Source organism: Lissotriton helveticus, chromosome 2_1 (assembly GCF_964261635.1).
Source record: "Lissotriton helveticus chromosome 2_1, aLisHel1.1, whole genome shotgun sequence".
NCBI classification, from domain to species: Eukaryota; Metazoa; Chordata; class Amphibia; order Caudata; family Salamandridae; genus Lissotriton; species Lissotriton helveticus.
The window spans coordinates 1,654,031,764-1,654,059,301 of record NC_136059.1 but is presented as its reverse complement, the minus strand read 5'-3'; the positions used below and the strand labels follow the sequence as shown (position 1 = coordinate 1,654,059,301).

At 49.3% G+C, this 27,538-nt stretch overlaps 1 protein-coding gene across 4 annotated transcripts in view; it reads left to right on the top strand.

The window, feature by feature from the left end:
- Positions 1-27,538, top strand: part of NPNT (nephronectin) — a 280,509-nt gene that overhangs the window by 230,647 nt on the left and 22,324 nt on the right. For all 4 annotated transcript variants that reach the window (XM_078676614.1, XM_078676612.1, XM_078676613.1 and 1 more), the window contains 2 exons: positions 18,161-18,256; positions 20,614-20,712. In XM_078676614.1, the coding sequence (XP_078532740.1) occupies positions 18,161-18,256; positions 20,614-20,712 (195 nt within the window). The remainder of the gene's footprint in view (positions 1-18,160; positions 18,257-20,613; positions 20,713-27,538) is intronic.

The window sequence follows — 27,538 nt, the reverse complement described above, 5'->3', positions numbered from 1 at the left end:
ATTTTGAATCAAGTCATGGACAGTGATTTCCAAAAGTGAAATCAAAACACGCTCCCTGCAACCATCTTTCTTTTCTTTTGCATATTAGGGCTTTGTCTGGCGCTTGCTCAATGTTATTGTCCTGGCCCAATGGATTGTTTGGAGGGTTGTATGCTGCTATGAGCCAGCACTCAGAGAACAGACAATGCCTGAAGTATGTAGAAGAACCAACTAACACTGTGCACATTTGTAACTCGTTCTTAATGAGTAATCCATGTAAGACCATGGTGTCTGAAGCTACCTTTAAGTAAAGCAAATGCTTAATGTGCCGTCATACACGAATACACTTGTGTTTTGTCAAAACAGGCTCAAACTCATCAAACCACTGAAATTCAACAGTTATGGTTAGCAGCACGCTCAAAATACAAAACACATTGCACCACATGCTAAGGTGCCATGTTGTTCCCTTGGTCACTCTTTTGTTTATTTCAGCACAGGTTGGAATGCTCCCATGAGGAGCAGGGTCAAGACTGATTTGCATATGGCTGGGTAATACTGCGGTGGCATGGTGAGCGAAATGAGGATAGATTGGATTGCTAACCCGAGCTATTTCCAGTAGTTAGATTTATTGGAAGCAGCCTCCCATCACAGTTTGTGTGTTTCACATTTCTGTACCTTTTTCAAATTGTTGTTTTGTAGTAAAAAACAACAATGGTTCCCTTGGAAGATGTTTATAAGCCTGAACTTCTAAAGCAGGAGAACAAGATGTATTACTCAATTTATGAGATTAAACTGTATATTGAATTATTGGCAAATCATATCAGTTAGACAGAAACATATTCAATAGGCGCTCCATTAAGTAGTGCAGTGAGAGTGATTTGTAACAATGGTGAATACAGGCGCGCTGGTGCTAATTACAAAGAACAATCCGTCAACGTTGTTGACTGAGGAGTAAAAACAATTTCCAAACTAGGGGACTCACATTTTGAGTACATTTTGGGTAATACACCATTCAACAGTCAACAAGTTAGTACGTTGACGTTTCATTCCCTCTAGTAACTCAAAGACGGGTCTTGATCAGGACAAAAAAATAGAGGAAGCAACCTATGAAATTGAAAATTCAAAAATCAATCTAAAATGTTTAACTGTATACACAGTGAGGTGAAACTATCCAAGTGTATTCCGTATTGCCTTACTTCACTTGCATGGAAAAATCACGCATGAGACCTCTATGCTTATGTTACAAATCTGAGGATGATAAATAGCACAGTTATGATCCATGGACTAGGAATTTTCTTGACTGAAGTGGTAGTCACTGGAATACTTCCTTTAAAAGGTGCAGGATTCCGAAGCAGGAACCCAAAATGGCATTCACATGTTCCCGCACGGAGAGGTGTTCATGTACCATGATTCCCAGGTTTCTCACTATCACTTGTGGTGTGGGAACTGGACCCAGATACTGGGGCCACCTGTCCTCCGACTACACAGAGTGGGCCTTCTCAGAAAGCACAATCTCAGTTTTGTCTGTCTTCAGTTGAAGACGGTTGAGTTGCATCCAAGCGACAATTTTTTTGATACAGTTACAGAATGTTTCTTTGGTAGAGTCCGGGTCAGGTACCATTGTGAAGACACGTTGTGTTACATCAGCATAAGAGATGGCATCAAACCAAAGGATTTTATCACTTGTGCGAGTGGGGCCACATAGATATTAAAAGGAGTGGGGCTCAAAGAGGATCCCTGTGGCACTCCCCTGTCCAAGGATATGGTTCAAGATCAAAAAGCCTCTAGCCTAGCTGCACCATACGGGTTTGACCTTAGCGGATTTCCACTTTGCTGGGAAGGTTTCCCAACACAGGGAAAGATTGACAAGCACAGTGAGGGAAGTGAGAAGTGTTGGGGCCAGAGTTGCCATAATATAAGGCGGTGTAAGATCATCTGGTGTCTCAGACTTGATTTGATTAATCAGTGCATTAACGTGGTCTGGAGTCATCCTATTAAACTCTTCCAGAAGGGCAGGGTAAACCGGGTCTGAATGAGTAAATGCAGCCCTAATTTTCTGTGTGGTCTCTCTTGCAAAGCTGTTATAAATTCTGGCTATTTTTTCCTCAAAATAGTTTGTAAGGTCATTTGCAAGGGCGTGTGAGGCTAAGACCGGTTCAGCCCACGCTGTAAGATTGGTGAATTCCTTGAGAATCCTAGTGTTTTTTTAACATATTACCCATGTGTGTAATGGGTCAAACCAAGGCTTACATAGAATAATTAAAAAATGGGCACTCATCTTCTACATCATATCGTTATGCATGAAGCAACAGTACAGAAATGCATACAGTCCAATAGTTCTACATGGTTAAAATACTGTAGCTTATTTACAATCTTAATTGGTATTTAGTCCATTAATAATAAGATCTGTTGAATCAATCCATTTCAATTCTTTTCTTAATACATTGGTTGCCTACTCTTCTTTGGTTATGATGCACACGTTCAGGTACTTACCACTAGATCTCGTCCACCGTGTGTTGCAGTTGTTGGTAATGCTGTACGAGTGGTGCTCCCACGACCTTGCTTTTGATGTGGCTTCCATGCTGTAGAATGTGACTTTTAAACTATTGAGTAGTGTGCCCCATATAAAATAGGTCGCAAGCACACCATATAGTGTAAATTACATCTTTGGTGTTAGTTTTTTAATGCTTTCAAATGAATTTTAATGGTTCGGTGAGCGAATTTTTTTTTTGCTAACAAATGGTTACGGGCAATAAAATAACCACATTTAAGAATGTGTGTTTTGAGCATGGTGGGTCGTGGGAGTTATGGCAAGTGTTGTGTGGGTTGCTAACCATAACTGGGGCATTTCAGTGGTTTGAGTTTGAGCCTGAACCATCACTTAATTTCACAGTCTGTCAGAATGCTTGAATATTTTTAATTTGAGCCCAACTGTTAGTATATCTATATCTTTTGAAACTTCTAACATATTTACACCAGATCACAAAACATCACTCTCTCTTGGAAAAGATATAGCTTTCTTCCCACTTTAGTATGATTCTGTTCAGCCTTTTAGGCTGTAGCACTGTCTAAAATTACCTATGGACATTGCTTGAGGAAAAAGCGTATTGGACCACACTTTTTCCTCGGCCCCCACTTGACAGATCACACTGAAACTTTCCAGGAAGGAGCAGATGTGGATGAACTTTTTTTGTTAAGTTTCATGAAGGTTCGTCGAGCGGTGCGAAAGTTATAGCAAAACAAAAAAAGCTCTCTCTGTAACTACACAGTGGCAGCTGGTGCTGGTGCTGTGTAATATGTGTGTGTATGTGTGTAAATATCAATTAATCAATCAATCGGTCATTTGTAAGCGCGCTACTCACCCGTGAGGGTCTCAAGGCGCTGGGGGGGGGGGCTGCTACTGCTCGAACAACCAGGTTTTTAGGAGTCTCCTGAAGGTCAGTAGGTCCTGGGTCTGACGCCAGTGGAAGGGGTGGGTATTTCATGTCTTGGCGGCGAGGTGGGAGAATGATCTGCTGTCGGTGGTCGTTCTGTGGATGTGTGGAATGGTAGCGAGGTCAGCGGAGCGAAGCTGGCGGTTCGGGGTGTAGAAGGTGAGTCGGTTATTGCGGTATGTTGATCTGGTGTTGTGGAGTGCTTTGTGAGCGTGGATGAGGAGCTTGAAGGTGATCCTCTTGTTGAGGGGGAGTCAGTGCAGGTCTCTCAGGTGGGCAGTGATGTGGCTGTGGCGGGGGATGTTGAGGATGAGGCGAGCGGAGGCGTTCTGTATGCGTTGCAGTCTTCTCTGGAGTTTGGCCATGGTTCCAGTCTGCTGCCGACGAGGGCCTGGGTGACCGTCCTTCTTGTTCCGGTGGGGATCCATCTGTAGATCTTGCGAAGCATGCAGAGGGTGTTGAAGCAGGACGAGGAGACGGCGTTGACTTGCTGGGTCATTGATAGTGTTGAGTCCAGGCTGAACCCTAGGTTGCGTGCGTGGTTGGTGGGTGTCGGTGCAGCTCCCAGCGTGGCGGGCCACCAGGAGTCGTCCCAGGCGGAGGGGGTGGAGCTGAGGATGAGGACCTCTGTCTTGTCAGAGTTCAGTTTCAGGAGACTGTTCTTTATCCATTCTGCGACGGCCTTCATTCCTTCGTGGAGGTTGGTTTTGGTGGTGGCGGGGTCCTTGGTGAGGGAGAGGATCAGCTGGATGTCGTCGGCGTATGAGATGATGTTGAGGTTGTGCAATCGGACGATGTTGGCAAGCGGTGCCATATAGACGTTAAAAATGGTCGGGTTGAGGGATGATCCTTGGGGTATGCCACAGGTGATCTTGGTGGCTTTGGATCGGAAAGGGGGAGGCGGACTCTCTGGGTTCTGCCAGTGAGGAAGGAGGTGATCCAGTCCAGGAGGAGGAGGAGGAGGGGGGGGGGGGGGTGGTGGTGGTGGTGGTGGTGGCGGCGGCAGTGGCGGTTTACAGTGAAGCATAAATTAGGCATAAAAACAAAGCAGGGAACCCTGGGAAGCTCCCAAGCTTTAGACGGAGAGTGGCTTCTTTGTATAGAGCACTCTATAACACCACTGACACTCTAAATCTTCTCACCTAAAATGTCTGTTTTGTAGCACACTTCTTAAATATGGGATTAGCACAGTGTCATCCCTGTGAGTTAGAAAAGCGGCAGAGCCTTTTACCAATTTTACAGCAAAAGTCCAAACAACCTACATTTGTTAGCTACCCATTGAGAGTTGACACAGGCCCTGTACAGAGACCAGGACCTGTACTCGATCCAGGCTGCCTAATGCCGATGGCCATGCACTGCAGGTGTTGGTTGCCCACCGATAGTTGCACACAGGTGATGGCATGAGGCAAGGCCTTGCGGCTAACCCCCTGCTGCCCATTGCCAAGAGCTGTAAGTAGCAGAAGCTGGCTGCCTTTCGGAGACTTGGGCGCTGGGCCTGTCTAGAGGCTGTACCCTCCAACCAACCCTTGTGACTGTTCTGAAGGCTTTGCACTGTGTGTGTGTTGGCCACTATAGTGAATTGGATGCAGGGGCTGGCCTGAGGCGAAGTCTTCCAGCCAATCCCACAGCACATGGCTGGCAGCTTGCGGAGGATTGGGCACAGGGCCTGGAGGCCTGACGCTGTGGCCAGCCCAAATGTTTAAGGCCTTCATCCATACACTGTGAAGGTTGCCTGCCCATGGAGTGTTGGCCAGCCAGGCCCCCTGGTCAGCCACCAGTGCATACGGCTAAAGGCTATGTGTTAAGTGTGTTGTAGATCCGTGGTAGTTTGGAATCAGGGCCCAGATCGAGGCCAAAGCCTGTGACCAACCCCCACTGAGTGCAGCAGGGAAAGCCACCGGCAGCAGGTGTGGTGCAGGCAACTCTTGGAACTTAAACATTCACTAGGAAAAAAAAACGCTAAATGGAAGATATGGTTAGCTTTGATTATAATACTACGATGCTTTTATCAATACTGCACACAATTTTTACACTTTACATTATTAACTTTCATAGTGCCTGGCGCTAATGATTTCGTTTTATTTAAGGATATCCAGCCGTTGGGGCGCTAGAGGGCGCACGAGCTAATGGCCGCACTCTAGTGAGGCTCTGGCCGCCTGGTCAGTTCTATCCTGCTTTTCTCCTGATTGCCTGCGGGGTTTTCGCCTGAAAATCACAGCGAGTGTGAGCCTGCCTATCCTGTAGCTCCAGTCCAAATTTGGGGACGATCCGACGCTCGGCGCCGAACTTAGCCGACCAGGGACTCTGGCCGGGACATACTGCGGAGGAGGGGCGGTGCGAGAACCTGCGCGCCGAGCCACGCGAGGCCGGGGCTGTCCACGAGGCAGGTAGGCCTCGGGAATGGAGAGGCTTGCCCTGGAGGTGCGGGACCCGCCGGAGATCGGGGAACGGCGGTGGCGGTGAGTCTTCCCCCTCCCCTGGCCGCGACTGCGTGTGGTGGTGCTGGATGGCGATCCTGAGCCCTGCAGGGATTGCGGATGGTGCCGAGAACTGCCGCCTGAGCTGAGAGGTGCTTGTCTGGGACCCCGGCCTCTTACAGCGGTTTGCCGGCGGTGCCCCTGCTCCTTCTGGGGGCTCACTGCTTCTGAGGTCTGAGGGCCGGGGGAGCATCTGAAGATCACTGGGGGCCACAGGCTGTGGTCGGATTACGAGAGCTGCTGTCCGGTGGAGGCGCGCTGGACCTTCCTTCCCCCTACCCCTCCCCACCGCCACCCAGGGCTCCTCGAGTGCGGACCTTGCCCGCTCCTCTCCGGCACGTTGCTGCCCGCTACCCACACAACGTGGCCAGCTGGGGCCTCAGTTCCCCTCGTGGGCGATATAGGCTGGCTCTGACTACTGAAGTTGGGACACATTAAGGAGAGGGAGACGCTCTGTCGCTGCTGACCTGCTCCTCCTGTAGAAGGCATTGACATCGGCGCGGACACTGCGCAGGGAGGCGCGGATGCACAAAGGATTGGCGAGGGGCAGTGAGCGCCACATTGATCGCCTCTCGCTGGGCGCCTCAGGCCCCTACAGGCGTAGCACTATGGGGAAGAACGACAATAAACAACCTAAGCTCTCTTTTGAACCTGCCCCCCCCAAGAAACAGCTGCGTGGCACAAATGGCGCTGCCGGGGCCCACGAACCGTCGGGCACTGAGCCCCCCTCCACGTCCATGGCCCCTGAGATGCGAGTAATGCTGGAAGAGATGAGGCAGGGCTTCGCCACAATAGTGGACAAGGTGGACCGCCTATCCTCCAGGATGGATGGGGTCGTACAGAAGCTGGAGGTCCATGAAGAACGCCTGACGGAAGCAGAGAGGCGTATTTCTGCCTCGGAGGATTCCTCGGCATCTCACGACGCGCGCCTCTCCAGAATGGACAATATCCTGCGGGTGATAGCGGCGAAGAATGAGGAGTTGGAGGCGAGGAGTAGACGCAATAACATTCGCGTTACGGGTGTGCCGGAGTCCACCAACACTGGTCGCATGGAGGAATATGTAGAGAAAATCCTAGTTGCTGCAATGGGCAGGGAGGCCTTCTCTGGTCAATTTATCGTCGAGAGAGCGCACCGATCTCTGGGTCCTGTGCCCAAACCAGGGGCGCAGCCGCGGCCTATCATCGCCCGCTTGCTTAACTACCGCGACCGCGACGCGGCACTGCGAGCAGCTCGGATGAATCAAAACTTGTCTTGCGATGGTGTGCCCTTTTCAGTGTATCCGGACTTTACGCCTCTGGTGCAGGAACAGCGGAAGAAGTTTTTGGACGTCAAGAAAAAGTTAAGAGACATGCAGGTGGATTACGCACTCCTGTACCCGGCGCGACTGAGGGTGACCCATCAGGGCAAGCAATATTTTTTCACCAATCCGCAGCAGGTGGAGGACTACATCAAGAAACTCCGGGCTGCTAGGAGAGACAGACGAGACGCAGAAAACGGAGATGCGGACAGAGGCCCAGAGGAGCAAGCTGAAGACTGAGATTGCCTCTTTGTTGCTAGTTGGCTGACCTGCTGTTGTTGTACTAACATTCGGTTTGGATCCTATGGCCTGTTTTAGTCCTGTTCTGGGCTGAGGAACTGCATTGCGATGTCATCATTGTGTGGACTGGCTGTGGAATGGCGGACTGGTCGTACACTATACACCAGGGTTGTGATTGGTATTTGCCTGTCCGGGATAGTGGTGATATTTGCGGTGGTGTGAGCAGTGACAGGAGCATGGACGGCTCACTTGCCTTGGCTGGCATCTTCTCCATTTGGGGAGGTTGCCGGGAGAGATGTTGATATGGTGGACAGGCACTGGCCCGCAGGGGTAATGTATACCAGGCACCACCCCCCCCTTCTCTGACTGTTCCCGTATGACCTGTGCGGGGCGGGAGGGGAATGTAGGGGTGTATTGGTGTGTACCTCTGATGCCCCCAGGAGGGGATTCCCCACACAGTTCTTCTATGTTTCTTGAATGTGGGGTTCGGGTTGGGGGGGGGGACTACGGTACTGGCAAGTTTGGGTTGCTTCAGTGGGAGGGGGGAGGACTTGGTGCGTGGGGGTTGGGGTGCTGCATGTGGGGGGTGGGGGGGTGTTTGACTGTTGGGGTATGCGTTGTTGAGCCTGGCGGCAGATTTGCGGGAGATGTTCATGGCATGTATGCAGAGTACATTGACAGAGTGTGTGTAAGCATTAGTGGATGGATGGGGCGGATGGTCAGAACAGCAGGAAGATTTGTGTATGGTACGTTCCGTACGGAGGATGGAGCACTGGCCGTGGGCTTTTTTCAGGAATACGATGATGAGCATAGGTGATGGCGCCTTGGGTAATGTTTCGATAATGTCCTGGAATGTTCGAGGCCTTAATGACCCCAGGAAATGCAGAAATGTACTTGCATATTTGGATAGGCATCATGTGCAGATAGCGATGCTTCAGGAAACCCACCTGAACCCACGCAGTGCCCCTAAGTTTGCAAGTAGATGGGCAACTATGAGGGAGTTTTCCTCATATTCCACTTACTCGAGGGGTACTGTTATTCTGGTCAATAAAGCGTTGCATTTCCAAAAGTTGGGTGCGAGGGTGGACACTGAGAGGCGGTATGTGATCCTTTGGGGCAGGTTGGGCACTGATGTGATCATGCTTGTTAATTGTTACGCACCCAATATTGACACACCCAGTTTCTTCCTAACGTTGTGGGGTCATGTGTTGGGGATCGAGGCTACACACATAATCTGGGGTGGGGACTTCAACCTATCACTGAATCCTGGGGTGGATAGGTCGGATGGTAGTGGACAGTACAACACGAAAGCGCGAGACACTCTTCAAGGTATACTGACAGAGGCAGGCCTATTAGATAGCTGGAGGCACACACACCCGGCAGCCAGGGAGGGCACGCATTTCACGACACATGCACGCTCATGGGCAAGGATTGACTACTGCTTTATCTCGCGAGGTCTGGCTGGGGGTGTTGCTCAAGTGAAACATCTGCCTCGTACTTATTCAGATCACTGCCCTGTACTGGCTGTATTGGAGATGCCTGGTTATGCCAAAGTGCGCCCGCCGTGGCGGCTCTTCCCCTCTGCCCTGCTTGACCCTGTCTTTAAATATGAACTTGGTGAGGAGATAGAAGCTTTCTTCCCTAGAAATAAGGGGTCAGTTGAGAAGGTGGAAACAATCTGGGAAGCCTTTAAAGTGACTGTCAGGGGCGTCACGATTTCTAAGAGCTGTGGTATACTTAGGGACATAGTGCGCACGTTGACTAAACTTGAATTAGAGCTTAAAGCGCTGGAGGCTGAGATGGTCAGAAATCCTCGACCTGACTTGGCGGAGGAATTCAGAGCCAAACTCTCGTCCTATGAGGAGGAAGCTGCCAGAGAGGTGAAGTTTCGTGGCAAGTACTGGACGGCTAGGCGCTACTGTGAGGGGGATCGGCCGGGTAAGGTACTTGCGGCGCTCACGAGACACCAGCGCCATGCCACTCACATATTGGAAATTACTGATAGCGAGGGTAGGTCCTATCAAGATACTAAGAGCATTCAGGACAACTTCCTGCAGCACTACAGACGGTTATATTCCACACAGCAGGAGGGCGATGTGGAGTTCGGGAACTTCCTGGAGGACATAGCGCTATGCTGGCTGAGTGACGGTGACAGGGCATTCCTGGGATGTCCTTTCGAACTGGATGAGATCAGGGAAGCGATCATGTCCCTCAGCAATGGCAAGGCTGCGGGGCTGGACGGCCTTCCGGCCGAATTCTACAAGTGCTACATAGACACCATGGCACCAGTGCTAAGGGAAGTCTTTGAAGAATCGCTTGAGGTGGGGATACTGCCGGGCTCAATGAGGGAGGTAGCGATAACCTCCCTTCTGAAACCGGGAAAGAATCCGGTTGATACCGACGCCTATAGACCCCTCTCGCTGTTAAATTGCGACGCAAAAATACTTGCTAAAGTGCTGGCGACTAGGCTGTCCCTGCTAATGCGTACACTGGTGCTGCCGGACCAATCAGGGTTTGTCCCAGGTCGTGCCACATCGCATAACCTCCGTACCCTGTTTTCCCTTATACCCACCATAGCGCCTGAGCTACCGGTCGCTGCTGTGTTTCTGGATGCCACAAAAGCGTTCGATTCAGTGGAGTGGGGCTATCTCATGGCTATCTTAGGCAGAATGGGGTTCCCTCGGATATTCATTGCTTGGGTGAAACTACTCTACACCTCTCCAGTCGCCAGGGTCATCATTAATGGGGTGCTCTCTGCCCAAATGCCGATTACGAGAGGGACCAGGCAGGGCTGCCCCCTGTCGCCCCTGCTTTTTGCCTTGGCAATTGAACCACTGGCATGCAGAATCCGGCAATTGCATAAGGCCAGCGCCTTTAACTGTAACCAACGGCAGATTGGGATTTCCCTTTACGCAGATGATGTTACATTGTATGTGCGACACCCACAACAACACCTTAACCCGCTTTTGAGAGAATTTATAGTGTTTGGCGGCATATCCGGAGTGCACATTAATTGGCAGAAATCGCAGTTCTTCCCCCTCACGGCATCAGTTGCCCAATTTCCATTAGACTACCCCTTAGAGTGGTGTAGTTCTGACCTGCGATACTTAGGCATTGAGATATCGCTCAATAAAGAGGACACGATTCGGCTGAATTATGGAGTGGCTATCTCTCAATTGACTGACAATGTAACCCGCTGGTTGGCCCTCCCGCTTTCCATGGCAGGCAGAGCCTCCTTGATAAAAATGGTCATCCTTCCGCGTTTCCTATACCTTTTCCAGAACATTCCCTACTACCCGGCACCTATTTTTTTAAGAGGCTTCGGACTGAGCTGCTTCGCCTCTTCTGGGGTGGCAAGCAGCCGCGCCTTAGCTGGACTGTTCTGACACAGCCGTATGACAGGGGCGGGTTCGATGTGCCTGATCTGGAAGTGTATTACCTCAGTGCTCAGGCGCAGCACGCCTATCACTGGGTTTGCCCCGCCCCCTTTATGCCACAGGCTGCTGCCGAAGATTGGATAGTACATCCACTCCCGCTCAAGGGCATGATTATGGGACTGACTAGTGATGTCGAGACGCCTGCTACCACTGTTACTTGTACTATTGACTCTTGGAGGAGAGTGACTAAACTACTTGGAGCGCCCATGCTTTATTCACCAGCGATGCCCCTAGCATATCACCCGAAGCTATCGCTATTGCTGGAGAATGGGTTTCGGGCCATGTGCAAACGCGTTCACCTTACTACATGGGGTGACTTGTTCCAAGATGGGTTGTTCCGTACCAAAGATCAGATATTTCGGAATGGACCCCCGACACCGATGGAGGTGTTTTATTATATTCGTCTTCGTCAGGGTATGCGGGACATACTCCCAAGCTTCCCAGAGGAGCCGGAGACAGTCCTGCCATTGCATTTGATGCTGGTGTCGGACGGCAGGCACTTGGTGTCCAAACTGTATGCTGCCATCCGTGGGCAGCGTCCACCGGCTCTGTCTAGAGCGCGAGTTGACTGGAACTCTGAATTAACTGTCGAGCTCACAGACGAGCAGTGGAAGTATTGCTGCTCGGTCACGGCTAACATATCCTCCAGCTGTCGATTGAAAATAATTCATTACAAGTTTGTACAGAGGTATTATTACACTCCAGTCAGGAAGCTACGTTTTCACCTCTCGGAGGATGACAGGTGCGCACGCTGCCGTGCGGAAGGCGCGGGTTTCCTTCATTTGGCCTGGGAGTGTGGGGCGATACAGGCATACTGGGCGCAGGTACATGCTGCACTCCAGGTCATGATTGCTGGCCCTCTTTCTCTGGACCCGGTGGTGATGTTGCTGGGGTATACCAAGGATGTACCCAAGGCGGACCGAAGGTTTGTTGATATCGCGCTGCTGCTGGCTAAGAGGAGAATCGCTTGCAGGTGGGGGAGAGGCAGGGCACCGAAGTTTAAGGAATGGCTGGACGACCTCACGTACTGCCAAGATCAACATGGCATCTATGCGGAATTGCTACCCGCCCGCTGTAGACCCAGGGATTTTTGGTCCCCTTTGCAGGTGTACTGGATGTCCCAGGCGGCTCACAGTGACTCCTCTGGGGATGAAGGTCTGTTACCTGGCCCGTGAGCGAGTGGATGTTGCGTAACACACTCACCATACTACATATCGCATGGAGGGCCCCCCCTGCTTATACAGTTGAGGTAGGCTTGATGCTGGAGTGACACTGGGTGCTCTGGGACACTTGCATGTCGTGTGCTGCTACGTACGGAACACACCTTCCTGGCCCTCCTGCTGCCCAGCTACAGTAGTTCGACAGGGGGTAGGCATACACATTGGATCCTGAGACTGCACATCGGTAGGGATGGCATTTACTCGTTTGAGCACTGCGCACCCCCTTTATGACGCATTGCACTCCTGTTGCCTATACACTGAACGCTTGCTGGGGGGACGGGAGAGACTACCTTTCCTTGACACACTTATGGCTCACTGCTCTTCACAGTGACGTCACTGGCTTACTGGTGAGGGATGAGATGGCCATGAGGCTGGGGGGATCAGTGGCACCTTCCCTCCTTGATTGGTCCTACGCCTGCATGTGAGGATACTGAAGGCTCCATATTCATTATGTCCGTGACTATGTAAGAGGTGTGTTCTGATTCGGGTCTCCTCCCACTGCAGATCACTGGGGAATGTATTAACGGCAAGCCTAAATGTAGTGGACCAACCCGTGTACAAATACTGCTGTTCTAATGAATGTACCATAACTATCATGCTTTCTTGAAGTGTTATTGCTGTAACTGTCATGTATCTCTGTTGACCGCAACTAATAAAGGTTTAAAAAAAAAAAAGGATATCCAGCCGTTTGCATTTTATACATTGTTATGCCTCTTGTATGTAACTGGATGGAAGTCGGCCAACCGGTTAAATGCAGCTTTTTAATTATTACTTGATATTGTTAAGGCTTTTCTGTAAACAGTAAAGCTTACTACTACTACCACTTCATTCCTTTTCCTTCCACCACCCTACACGTGTTGTCTCTGGCTCATTATAACAGGTTCTTTTAATCCCTGCTTTTTAGGTTTCGACTGCAAAAAGCTGCGCAAGCAGCTTTTGCGCAGGAGAAATCTTATGAGAACTGTAGTGTGGCTTTGGGTCGGCCCTCGTCATTCATTGGCTGGCTCCATAAATGGAGCCTAGCCATTGGACGAGGGGCCTGTCCGTCAATGCCGGACCAGATTCGGAGGCGTTCCCGAGATTCTTTGGCTTTTGCCGACGTCACGCGACGTCAGCCGAAAGCCGGGAACGCCCCCGAATCTGGTCCGGCCGGGCCGTGCTTGTTTAAAATCTTTTGTTCACGAATATTGTCCATGCGGTGCCTAGTTTATTCTGCTGGTCTGTGGTGAGTGTTCCCTGCACTCTGCCAGGTCCGTGAAACCTCGCTGCGCCATGTTACCCCCGAGCTTCTCGCCTCTCGCCCCTCCCCCACACTACCATCACGCAGCCTAGCAGTGTGCCATGCAGCTTACTGTGTTGAGTTTTCTTTCTTTATGTCCTCGCTGGGGGCCTCCGTCCGATCCCACCAGGAGGTCCCGCCTCGCCTGGGGTAGCGGTCTCAGGACTCTTGCAGTTGGCGCCGCCTTATCAAGCAGGAATCCACCGCTCCACGATTACCCCCCTGGGCCGTGCACCTTTACCCGCAGCAACAGGGCGGTCTGTCCTTAGCGGCGCCCTTCGCAGGCCTCCCTGCATGACTCTATTACTTCCAAGCTGTTTGCTGATGGTGATTATCACAAAATCCTTCAATGTGTACAAAGTGCTTGCAGACATCCTCCCTTTCCCTGAGCCTCGTCCGCGCTCGTGCCCGTTGAGTGCACATCTCTGTGTGATCCTGGGCGTGCGCAGCGGGGGTAGCTGATGAGCCCTTCGTGCCTTGGTCTGGAGATCTGTGTGTGGGGGGTGGGGGAGGTGAATCCCCACACTGCCTCCACATAGCGCCTCCCAGGTGAAAACATGCCTTCTAGCCGCTCTGCATTCTGTTCGGCTGTTTGCTGATGGTGATTATCACAAAATCCTTCAATGTGTACAAAGTGCTTGCAGACATCCTCCCTTTCCCTGAGCCTCGTCCGCGCTCGTGCCCGTTGAGTGCACATCTCTGTGTGATCCTGGGCGTGCGCAGCGGGGGTAGCTGATGAGCCCCTCGTGCCTTGGTCTGGAGATCTGTGTGTGGGGGGTGGGGGAGGTGAATCCCCACACTGCCTCCACATAGCGCCTCCCAGGTGAAAACATGCCTTCTAGCCGCTCTGCATTCTGTTCTGCGTAGACATGTGACTGCCGGGCTTACAGGCTCAGACATTCCTGCTCTAGAGTTCATTACACCCTCTGGGACTCTGGGCCTCTTGAAGCCTCACACTCCCTCCTCATAGCGCCTCCTCGTTGAACACTGGACTTCTAGGGCTCTGAGTTCTGTGTAGACAGACTCAGACATTACTGTTCTGGAGCTCATTACACCCCCCCCTCTCTCTTGACGCCCCACACTGCCTCCTCATAGCGCCTCCCGGTTGAACACTGGACTTCTAGCCGTTCTGGGTAAACATGTGACTGCCAGGGCGGACAGGCTCAGACGTTCCTACCCGGCTCTGGAGCCCATTACACAACCCCCACGGGACTGCGGGCCTCTTGAAGCCCCACACCACTGCCTCCTCATAGCGCCTCCAGGTTGAACGCTGGACTTCTAGCCGCTGTAGGTACTGTGTAGACATGTGTCTGCCGGGGGCTCAGCCATTTCTGCTCGGTTCTGGAGCTCATTACACACACCCCCTTGCCCCCCACCCCTTGATGCCCTCACTGCCTCCTCACAGTGCCTCCTGGTTTGACACTGGACGTTTTACGAAATAGTACTATTAAAGTACCACCACATAATCGGTTCACGTAAGTACAATGGCGAAGGAACCGGATGTTTAAATTTGTATCTTATAATGGTGCACCCTTCATTTGCAGTTCCGCTATTGCGAAAAGGACATGCGTGTTTTCGTCTTCAAAGGACTTCATTTCTTGCTAGTTTAGCAGCCAATTAGAGGGCCTTCTAACGTGCTGCTCAGCCATTTTTGAAGTCTACTCGAGTGATTAAGAGCCTTGCGAATATTGGCATATCTCCCTTCGATTCTGGTTACAGTTGCGTAGTTAATTTAGTTATTGGGGTGTTTATCTCACATATACATCACTGAAACTGACCGTGCTAAATATCCTATCTGAAAACACACGTTTTGCAGACAATGAAATGAAAAGAAAGCAAGAAATATTAAATATATTAAATTTTCTGTTTTTATTACAAAATGCCAGCAGGTTAAAAATACATTAGGAATGCTTCGGTTGTGTTATTTCATGAGTCTCTCTAGTACAAGTCGCAGGTAAACACACCGGTTTGACACTAAACTTTAAAGGCACCGTAGGTGTTCCTTTATTAGTTGTGCCTGTATTTGGTGTATTTATTTCTAACTTTTCTGAAAACTGGCTTTTTGAAATATATAGCTTGCTTGTCGACCTATAGGGACTACACACAGCTGCAGTTTCCGGTTCGTGAATATTAGTACTTCGGTCTGCCCCCTACGTCTCCACCCCAGCAGTCATTTCACAGCAGCCATTGTCTGCTGGAGCGTCATCCCATACATTGCGCAGCATCGGCCCACCTTGGAGGCAGCATGGCGGAAGGTAACATCAGGGAATGGGTTGGCTCGGACACTTCTGCTGTTTATGGATTGTAGCCTGCAATATCGGGAAAGGAGTATTTGTGATGTGGAGTACCTGCTTGCACAAGCCCCTGCGTTCGAACTCTGGTAGGGCCTAGCCAGACTTTCATCATTAGGAGGACGATAAAATAAGTAATCTGGGATGTGAACTAATGCGTTAAGACAATTCCGTTTCTACCATACACTGTAAATAATCACCACTATTGTCAGTTCAGTGCACTGGTCCAGCCTGCCTGAACACTTACTGTGCCAGGGCAAAGCCTACTTAAGACACTACATGGAGCAGTGGAAAGGTGCAATTCTATAGCAGTGCGCGTGCACCCGGAAGTTGTGATCTCAGGGGCGGGCTTAATCTCAGATGCGGGGGTTCGCGCTAACACTAGCTGCTGTAGCGTCATCCCACGCATTGCGCAGCATCGGCCCACCTCAGAGACAGCATGGCGGAAGGTAACATCAGGGAATGGGTTGGCTCGGACACTTCTGCTGTTTATGGATTGTAGCCTGCAATAATGGTGGTAAAGTTCTTCAAGAAGAGCAAATAAGAACGAGAGGCTCCCATGGATTGGTGAAGGGGGAGTAGGGGCAAAAGGCTGGGGTATCTGTTCTTCCCAACATTGGATTTTAACATCTGACATGTTGCCTACTCCTCAAATAATTAGCTGGCAATGTTTCTTACTAGTTTCTGCGAGTAATACTTGCCTGGGTGTATAAGCTGTCAAACCAATCATTACGTTTGCCGTAGCATTTACATTAGTAGGGACTGCTAGCTCCTGTTTACTGCACCGCAAGTGTACGTGGACGGGCTCATCTTTGATTAATACTCCCAGGCGCTCGCTTGACCTGCTGACTTAGCCAATGCTTGCTTTTCTTTCTCCCCGCAGCCATGTATACTTTGCCCCGTCTGTTTTATCATCTATACCATCTGTTTCCCTCCCCCCAGTTTTTACATGGCTGACTGGGGAAACTAAGCAAACAAGTTCTGCCACACGGCTCGCCCTACTCTATTTCAACATCCCAGCTTTTATATTGACAACACAGGCACCGCTCTTTAGGTTGCAGTACAGCACCCACTTTCACACTCTGCTGGCGGATCCTCATCGCTGTCCCGTAATCCCCCCCCCCACCCCTCCCCACCGGCGCCGCAATAACCTCAGCATTACCAACAATGCACAAACCACGCTTTAAGTTGCAGCATAGCGCCCGCCTTTTCACCCTACTGACTGCTCCTCATCTCTGTCCTGTCCCCGGGTGCTGCGCTGAACTTTCAGCATTAACAACAACACGGGCTCCACTCTTAATTATTTAGCAGGCGCTCGCTTGACCTGCTGACTTAGCCAATGCTTGCTTTTCTTTCTCCCCGCAGCCATGTATACTTTGCCCTGTCTGTTTTCTTATCTGTACCATCTGTTTCCCTCCCCCCAGTTTTTACTCTTTACGTTCCCATTTTACTCTCCCATATCCTCAGTGCACCTTCTGTGTCTGTTCTCTAAACTCCCTCCACCGCTTCATCCGTGTTCCTCGCACTATCACTCACCTATTTCCCATACCGCTGTCACTGCCTTCTGTTCTCCCCCCCCACTGCTTTACTACTACTCCTGTTCTTTCAACTTCCTCTGAGCTCTGCCATTCACTCCTTTCTTAGCTCGTTTCATCTCCTCTTCCCTTCTTTTCTACTTCCCCTGCTCCTCCTATTTTCTTGCCATCGCTGTTTGCACTCTCTCCTCTGTGCTGCTAGTAATACTCGATGCCTGCTGTCCCTGCCCCGTCCATTTACCTCCCACCTTGACTGCTGTGGTTCATGTGTGGGTGCAAATGCAATAGGTCTCACATTTGCGAGAGATTAAGCTAATGGCAATGTAAATGACAATGCCATTTATTTATCTGTTTTCAAAACCAACACATAAATACAAATTTTGTCATTTACAATGCCAATAGCTCTAACTTTTCCAAAGGCGAAACCATTGCATTGTAAATGCTTGTTTCCCCTTTGTCACTGATTTCCTAGTTTTCTTTCTTCTTCTTCTACCCTTCTCGTTTTGCTAATTGCTATGGACCACATTCTGATGAAAAATATATCCTGGTCCTCTAAAATGAGTTCCAGCCCCCCACCTCTCGAACCACCACTGCAAATTAAGCACTGCAGTGTACCTTTGCTTGCAGCATTCGCTTGCACAAACCCACAGGTGCGGCTATTAAGGCTTCATCTTTTTGGCCAGCGGCCTTCCTGCAGCATGGGGCGTGTGCCGTGAGAGCCTGGTAGCCTCACATGTGGAGCTGCACAAAGCCCCCGCAGCTTTGTAAAATGCGTTTTTCAAAGCCTTAGTTAAGTGTGACCTCAAAGGTCACGGGCTCTTCAGGTGAAATGTAATTACGGGAGCTCTCTCCAGACCCTGTGCCCCGGGGCCCTGTTGAACGCACTGCTTTAAAAGATGGGGGTATGACCTATTTCCGTTTTCATTTTCTCTCGCCTCATTTTTGACATGTGTCCTACTTTGTCTTTCAGTCCCACGCCAGCCTGGAATACACAATGACCTGTTTGATATATTTGAGATTGAAAAGGGGATAAGCGCAGACGAGTATGAAGCGAGAGATGACCCAGGTAAGTCACCCCTACCTACTTACAATAACAAAATGTGAGCACTTCCATGGAGCCTGGTTTCTTGTACCATGTAGCTTTACCTACTTCTATTGAGCATAACATGCTTTTGAAACTTATGGCTTATGATGGGCATAGAAATTGTTGTATTTGTTGTAAGGTTCGAATTCAAAACTTTAATAGTGAGCTGGTACAGTGTTGTCCAATAGTCTTTATGTGAACAAATGTATGTTTCCCTGAAGTGTCCCACCGTATGAAGAATTCTCAAATAGTTTGACCTTTCAATAAACTTTATTCGGTGTAATTAGATAATAAAAGTGTAAACAAGTTATAGAAAACATCAATTGGACAAACATCCTCAAATGACAGTATTACAGCATCTGTAAACAGTGACCCGCAAGAATAAATAATCAATAAAAACGCAAAAAAATAAGAACCGTTTTAAAAGGAGGATTAGTTTGACCTGTTTTTACTTTTTATTTAGTGTCAAAATGTTTGGGAGCACAAGCATGCACACACGTCCGAGCCAATGAAAACACTGATTTGCGCACTATACTTGTGCTTCACTTGATTTGGCTGCCGTGTAAGACAGGGACTACAGTTGGTATAGTTAGTTTATAGTGGCTGGGTTAGTGCATCTGTCTCAATTGCTTGGAGGTTAGGATTTTGCCACTCAAGCATTCTGGAACCCCACTGTATCTTATTCATGATTTATTGCATTTGTAATCGTATCCTCCATTTCTCAGCATTTGCTTTCATTTATTCCAGAATGTGTTTCGATGTGAAACCATTTATAGTACCCCACAGTGTTGTAGCTTTGGAGCTTGTGGTCAGCTCGTTTAATGGGCTTATATACAATTCTGTAGCCTACTTTTCCCTGACTCAAATTCTCGTTTGCCAACCGGCATCATGGCATCAGGCCCCAGTGCTTAATTTGAGCCAGTGGTTTCCGGTGCTTGGCACCTGCACTTAATCGTCAAACAGTAGCGCAGTCGGCCACAAGGTGGCGCTCTCTAGCTAATTTAGAGATGACCACAACAACAGTTAATTATTAATTCAATGTATATTAAAAATGAATATGACCTGCTGACCAAGCCATTCTAATAGCTTTGGGGGCCTGAAATAGTCCAGATTGTCACACTTGTAGGAGTGTGATGATTAGTAGTTGTGTTGTTACTATCATTGGCAGCATAGCAGTGGCTATGTGTGGTGCAAACTGCAGTGGCCTCCTGGTGAGAGCCCTGGCACTTATACTATATATATATATATATATATTATATATATATATATTTTTTTTTTTTACAAATTAAGCAATGTGAGGCCCACTTTTAGCCAGACCTTGCTGGTTAGCCAGCAGCAACTAGTAGTGTCCATGTTTTTTGGCGCATGTACGGCATGAGCCAGCATACTAAGGCCACATTTTTGAGAATGGGAGTAGACGGCAGAGAGCCATATCTACTCAAATTGGCCTGCTGCTGATGTCTTCCCTTGCGCTATAGCAGAAACAGGCTGCCTCGCGTGCTGCACGGCCTCGCACCATGGTGCACAAGTGAGTTTGTTCAGTCCAGCTCTAGCATTTTATTTTTTACTGGAATCATAACCTTTCTGCACCCTTTCCTGTGCATAGACAAACACAAAACATGTAAGGTATGTTAGATGAGTGCTGTCCCCTCCAGCATACCTGCAATGTGTCTTTTTCTGGACGAAGGCAATGAATTTTACCGTGTTTGCACCAGCTTCCAGTAGGCATTATTGTTTGACTGGAATAATGGTCTGGCTATCTTAGTAGATTGGGCTTTAAGTTACAATCTATGAGTGGTTGTGTTGATCCACCCCAGTAATGCCCCCTTGACGCAAAGTGGCTTTACCCTGTGGAAAGAGCATCTTTCTAGTGCAAAACACCGTTGATGCCCTGCTTTGCATCACGCTGGAGCAAATCCTTAGAAAATCTGGACTTAACTCTTGGTGTCTAAAAAGTTGGATTGGATACATATGCTCCTCATTGACATGAGGCCTTAGGCATTTATGCTGATAATGTCTTGGATCATTTAAACTGGGTGGGTTTCCATTGATCTGGGTGAATGAGTAGCTATTTATTGTGCATAAGTAGGTGACTTTTAAAAAAATCTCTTCAAAATATTCAACCATATTGTGAATGACCTTGTAAAGAGAGAATAAGAATAATGTTCGAAATTATAGCTAAACAGTGCACAGAACTCTTTGCCATTTTCCCTCAGCAGTTGATTAGTAGAAATACGTTTACCCCAGCATTGGCAGGATGATTTCACAATCAGGCTAGGTCTACACTCTTAGAATACACTAGTGTTGCCAGAGATCACATTCTGCTTTTCTTTATTCAGGGGCCTTGGTTCACAGTTGCAATTTCGACAGTGGTCTCTGCGGGTGGATCCGAGAGCGAGAAGACGACTTGCGTTGGGAGCCGGCCAGAGATCCATTGGGTAAGCCATTATTAGATCTTTTCATGATAAGGTTTGGAAGATGGGCTCATCAAGGAAAGAATAGCTTCTGTGGCAGTTCATACTGCAAAATGGAGAGAAGAAAGGCCTATAGAAAATTCTAAAGAATGAACATTGATTCTAGAGATACCCAGTAGTTAATTTGTGCGAGTGGATGGTGTTGGACCTCATCAGCTCTTACTTGAGGGGACTTGGTCTCACTGAGACACTCCTGCGGGCAGCAGTCTGTTAAAAAATATACTTAATAAAAAAAAAACGTTACTTGTCATTTTATAAACACATGACAACCTAAAATATCATCAACGGGAGGCAATTGCTGCATCCACTCACTATAGGAAATAACAGAAGGCCAAAGTATTACATTCCTGCCATCCAATCACATCTACACACCACCCCACTATAGTTACCCCTCACTACCAGTGGAGTCATCCCCCGAGGCTTCTCCCTCCAGGCCTAAAAACTTTTGACAGAGCATGCCCCAGGTTTCCAAGTCTACTGGAAGTTTGGCATCCAAACAGGTAGATCGCATTTGCATTTCTTTTGCCACTCATCATTCTGAAACATACCTAACCCATAGCTCCTCCAAGGGAGCCCATACCCCCATCCATGTGATGGCTACCTGCCTCCTTGCCAGCACAAGTGGCAGTTGCAAAAACCGGATTCTCGTTTTGCGTTTCTTGGAGAGGACAAGTTTGCCCAATAGCATAGCTGAGCCATGAGCTCACAAGACAGAACGGCAGCCCGATTCAACCGCACAAGTACTCTCTCCCAGGGCCGGACTGGCCGTAGCAGGCACCGGGCGTTTCCCTGGTGGGCCACTAGGGTGGGGGTGGTTTTGTTTTTGTTACAGGGGGCCTGCAATATGGGCTTCCTGTAACAAAATCAGCAAAACTGTCTCAAGCAAACATTTGGCTGCACCCCCATCGACCCCCAGGGGGCCCGGCCGAGCAGTTTGCCAGGGCCGGTTTCGTTGCACAGTCCGGCCCTGCTCTCTCCCAGAATGCATGCACCTGTAGGCAACCCCACGCAAGCTGCATAAAGTCTGCCTCTACAGTTGCACAACGGGGACATGCCGCTGTGCGCTCTGGATTCATCTTTGCATGCCCGTGGGAGTCCTATAGGTGCTATGTTCAAAATAAAAGTGAATTAATTTGAACCGGGCGTTACTGGACACAGTCTTCTACAACTCATAAGTCCTGGCCCATTCCACATCTGAGATTGGAGCCCTGATATCCAGTGGCGGCTGGTGACATTTGAAAGTGGTGGGGCGTAAACTTGTCATGCTGCACCGTAGCGAGCGTGGGTGCTGGTAACCAGTGAGTGAGGGCTGCGGGGGAACAGAGACTCATTGGACAGGCTACCCAGAGAGCCGTAGAATGCTGTGGTGCTGTGGGAGCCTGAATACCAGATTTGCCCCTCTGAAGGACGAAAAAGGAGCAAGCCAATACCTTCTCTCAGGAGGTGGCAGGCCCTACTTGCCTTACGTGAAGGAGACACCTGTGATGAGACCTGGCCCCTACACCAGAGCACCCTCGCACTCCACAGGGGACGTGCCCCTGCATCAATGGATTCAGTTGATAAGCAATGAGTGCGTCCTCCCAACATGCAACCTGGGCCACCCGGGGGGCACCCCTTGCGCATTCTGACAATACTGGCAGGACAAAGCATAACTCAACAAAAATCACCGAAGGTGACTATTGCACAAACAGCCAAGAAGACCTTAATGCCATCGATGACCCAGGCTGTAACTTGCAGTATTCTGCGCATTTCTCATTGCAGAAGAACTGCACCAGCATCAGATATGAGGGCTGTGCTGTACTTTCTAATCCTTGGTCCGAGTGGCATTTCAAACTATAGACAAGACCAAGCAAAACAAGCCCCAGCACGGAGAGCTGCACATGGAAGGGTGGGAATCACTTCAACAACAGGACGTGCTGCCTAGCTACATGGAGTGCACTCTGGACGTGCACACCAGCAGGTTTGTCAACTTCCTCCTAAGTACCATACAGGATGCCAAACTGTCTTCAGGCAAACATATCCACCATGGTGTGCAACGTAAACCTGTTATCAGCAGATCACAAACAGTTAGACTAGAGAATCGATGTTCCAGTTTCTCACATTGTGGTCCAGGTTGAATGTTTTTTTGTACCTAGCCTTTGGAGCTCGTTTCCTGAAGATGTGGCAGCCGGGATGAATAAAAACTCTCAAAATCTACAAATTCAGTTCCAGTGCGAGGGGCACGCTATGCTACTTAAATACCAAGAAATGTAAGCCAACTTGGCTGCCTTCCCTTTCTTCCACCAAATGCATAGTTTGGAAGAAGGTTAGTCAGTGCCAGCGAACTAGGCCATCGTTTTAATTGAGTTATTTGACAGTGATAAGTGGGGCACCATGATGCAGAAAAGTGCAGACTCAGAGCTTGTACGATGCGGCGAAAAAAAAAACCTGTGTCCATTTACATTTCTAAACGCTGGCTTCTAAAATAGATAACATAGTTCTGTTTATAAATCGTTATCGTCGCATGAGCAAGGAGGATGAGTCTAATTCCAAATCAATAGGGCAGTGTGTCTCAGATATCCCTAGAAGCATCGATGTTTAGCCATTTGAAAAGCTAAAGAGGGTTTCACTCTGGATGGAACCTCGCAGCCGGCATGACTCGTGGGTACGCGCGGGAGGGGGGTTGGGGGGGGGGGGGGGGGGGAATAAACCTACAAGGATAAGGCATGACTCGAGGGGGGAAATAAACATACAAGGATAAGGCATGACTCGGGGGTGGGAGGGGGGAAATAAACATACAAGGATAAGGCATGACTCGGGGGTAGGCGCGGGAGGGGGGAAATAAACATACAAGGATGAGGCATGACTCGGGGCGGGGTACGGGGGGATCAAATAAACTTACAAGGATAAGGCATGACTCGGGTAGGCGCGGGGGAGGGGGGGGGGGGTTAATTATAAAACAAACAAACTTACCAGGATGAGGCATCTCCTCAGCCGGTCCCGTGTCGCACTCCGAGTCCTCTCATGGCAAGTGGCAAATCATGAGACTGGATCCGACTGGGGGCGGCTACTCGGAGGAATCCTGCCATGTGACAGGGCATGGGGCGACTGTACGTCACCGCCCAAGCAGGATCCTATCTTCAGGCTCCTGCACTACACTAGGCATGCGCAGCATGCCTTATGTAATGTGAATGGAGTAGTAGTGCTAAATAAAAAGCGCCCCTTGCAGATGCGCAGTAGGAGTGCTGGCTGCTCTCGCCTGCGTGCGCTTGTTGAATGACTGTCATGCGCAGTACAGGCTGTGAAGCAGCTGCCAGCACAGGCCAGAAATGTAAACAGACGAATTGCGTCTGCCGTCTGCTTACATTTCTTGCTGCCTGTGAGCAGTTTTTGTTGTTTATTCTGTCTAGTGGGGCGCTGCCCCGGCGCCCCTATGGACCAGCCGCCGCTGCGTGATATCTGCCTCCCACACATGCCGTACTGTCAGAGGTCCTCTAATCGTATCCACCTGTATTGCCTTGTAAATTGGCAAAATGAGGTGTCACCCAGACACCAGCATCAATAACATACCCAATGTAGCCAAGGCAGTTGGCGCCACAGGATAAGACATCCAGAGGGCCCTTACCTTATCCAACATACCGGCATAGTGCAGGAATCGCCCCGGACCTATCCCAAACCAATTCTGAGCTTCTTCAAAAAACATGAATACATCGTTCGGATACAGGTCCCAAGCCAACAAGGTTATGACATAGCCTCCTCCTTCGGGCTGAATGGAACCAAAATCCATAGTGGCAGCGCCCTATGAAATGGGGCCTTCCTGATCACCACTGTCACCAGCCTCTGCCACAGCACAGCAGGCTGACGCACCACGTAGGACGCCGCGGTTGACTCCCCTGAGCCCGCCATCAGTAATGCAGGGAGCTCGGTCCCCTCCACCATGCTCGCCAGAAGATCCTTCTCCCAATTGTTCGATTCCTCCATCCATTTCGCCGTGTGTGGGAGGCGTAATGATAATAGTCCAGGGGGCATATTATCAAGGACGGGCGATAGATTATCGCCGCTTTTATCGGCAGGAAACTGCCGATAAAACGGCGATAATGGGCTTGATAATATGCTCTATAGAATTCCTATCGAAGCCCATGTTAGATGTCTTCACATCTAACATGGGCTTCGATAGGAGTTCTATAGAGCATATTATCAAGCCCATTATCGCCGTTTTATCGGCAGTTTGCTGCCGATAAAAGCGGCGATAATGTATCACCCGTCCTTGATAATATGCCCCCAGATTCGGCACACCAAGTCCACCATCCCCATATTCCCTCATTAGTCAGGTGAGCTACCCTACTCTGCCTCCCTGCCCAGGTGAGCGAGGTGACGTGGGAATTCAGCCGATGTAACACTCCAGCTCACCGGGCACAATGAATTCTGGATCACATACAGGCAGTGTGAAAAACACCATCGTAGACACTGCAACTCTACCCATAAGTGGTAATGGTAAAGTGTGCCAGAACCGCACAGAGGCCCACGAGGAGCCTATGACCCACTCAACATTGTACTGTATTTGTTTCTTATGCGTGTGTGCCACCATCATACCAGACATCACAGGGCTCAGATGAGACTGAGTGGCATAATATATTGATAACATCTTTTCATCTGCTCAGGATGATAAATTCTGCTAAGTGCAGTTTTTGGGTCACAGCCCGCTTTCTTGTTGTGTCTTTGTGCTAACTTGTAGTCCTTTATTTGCTAAGGTGCCCATTAAGAAAGCCAGAAAAGAGAGAGGAGATATCTCGAGAGTCGTCTTGTAAAGATGTCTTCAGACACATTGGGGCGTCCCATAGTCCTTGATAAGAATTCTTATCCTGGCAGTGGGTATATTAAAGTACAAGAAAAAAATTGTCTCAAATTACTTTAAACTTGCCGTGAATCCAAGGTCCAGACTTAGTTTATGCTCATAGGAGGCTTATTCACAAAGTCATTATTGTGTACATAAAGAAGTTCTTCTGAAATAATCTTTTACATACTCTTACATGCCTTTCTGCATAGGCCCGATAACAACTAAAATAGAAATAAAATGGAAATATTCATGTACAATTATCAGAAATAGAAATTCCTGTGCCGTCCTTGCACTTTTACTTAGAGAGTTGGACGTTTCAAGGCTGAATCCCAAATGCATGTAAACGAGTACTTCTGTAGTACTATGCCCTATATTTCTAACATTTTTCTGTATTGGCTCTAAAAAAATGTTTTATCTGCTTCCAGTACCAGTTACATTGTTCTAGTACTTTCTTGAAATTGCTTCAACAATGCACAGTTATTAAAACCTTGTGTCTGACAGATGTGATTTGAGTAGTTTAGAAAAACGAACAAGGGGCACCAGGTTTCGTGCATAATACATAAAACAATGTATAAGTTGAACACTTCAGAACATAAATAATTGGATCCAACTATTTAAATATGTTCTTTGTATTTAGCAAATTATTTTTTTGTGATTTGAGTATCCATGTTGGATGAGGTAAATGCAACGTGCACAAATAATATGGCAAGCGGAGCTGGCCCTTGCTCAGATAGCGCCCTGGGTGGAAAGAAATTTGGCACCCTTCCTGCAGGTGGTGAATAAAATAAGGTAGCAGGGCGTCCATTTTGTGTGTTACAGGTCATTCACACGAAGCAGTAACTGACCTCTGACCACAAACTTCTCAGCACCTCCCACAAATATTCGGATTCACTTACAGCGTAGCTGGATCCACGCGAGTGCCAAGTTGGTGGTGCGCGTGGTGGTGTTGGTGGGTGTCGGCAGGGGGTGAGAGTGAGATGGAAGGGGAAAGAAGGGGATTAATGGCGTGCAAAACGGCACCTGCAGCAAGTAATATATTAAAAGCAGTTCAGTCTGATTGATTGGAATCAAGCAAGAGGGACGCTGCTGTAGGCAGGACTTCAATGGAGACAGCCCCATGCGCCACTACGAAAATTGGCACCATGGGCCTGAGTCCAGCTCGGCCACGGCACAGCCTGGCCCCGATTGCAAGCCTCAGTATTTTGTATCCACGTGTTTGCTTGTTCGCCTGCTTCTGATACCCAAGGCGAATATTTGGTATTTTGCATGCCCACCTAACACTACAAATGTATGAAGATTTACAAATCATGTAAACTGGTTTCCTTGGTGTAATGTCTGTGGGTACATGTGTTCGCTCGTGGAGGGAAACCGAAGCATTTCGTTTGCCCCTAGTGTGTCCTCTCTAATGAAATGTGTATTGGGCTGACACTGAATACCCAATTGCAAGATGCTCTCCATACACAATCCAGGCTACGAGCCGAGGTATGTGGGCCACGCTCCCCACGGCCTCCCTACCTCTGTTTAACCTCTGGGCCTCACTCACCACGGCCTCCCTACCTCTGTTCCACCTCTGTGCCACGCTCCCCACTGCCTCCCTACCTCTGCTTCACCTCTGGGCCTCACTCCCCCTGCCTCCCTACCTCTGCTTCACCTCTGGGCCTCACTCTCCACTGCCTCCCTACCTCTGCTTCACCTCCAGGCCCCACTCCCCACCACCTCCCTACCTCTGCATCACCTCTGGGCCACGCTCCCCACTGCCTCCCTACCTTTGTTCCACCTCTGTGCCACGCTCCCCACTGCCTCCCTACCTCTGCTTCAACTCTGGGCCTCACTCCCCCCTGCCTCCCTACCTCTGCTTCAACTCTGGGCCTCACTCCCCCCTGCCTCCCTACCTCTGCTTCAACTCTGGGCCTCACTCCCCTGCCTCCCTACCTCTGCTTCACCTCTGGGCCTCACTCTCCACTGCCTCCCTAC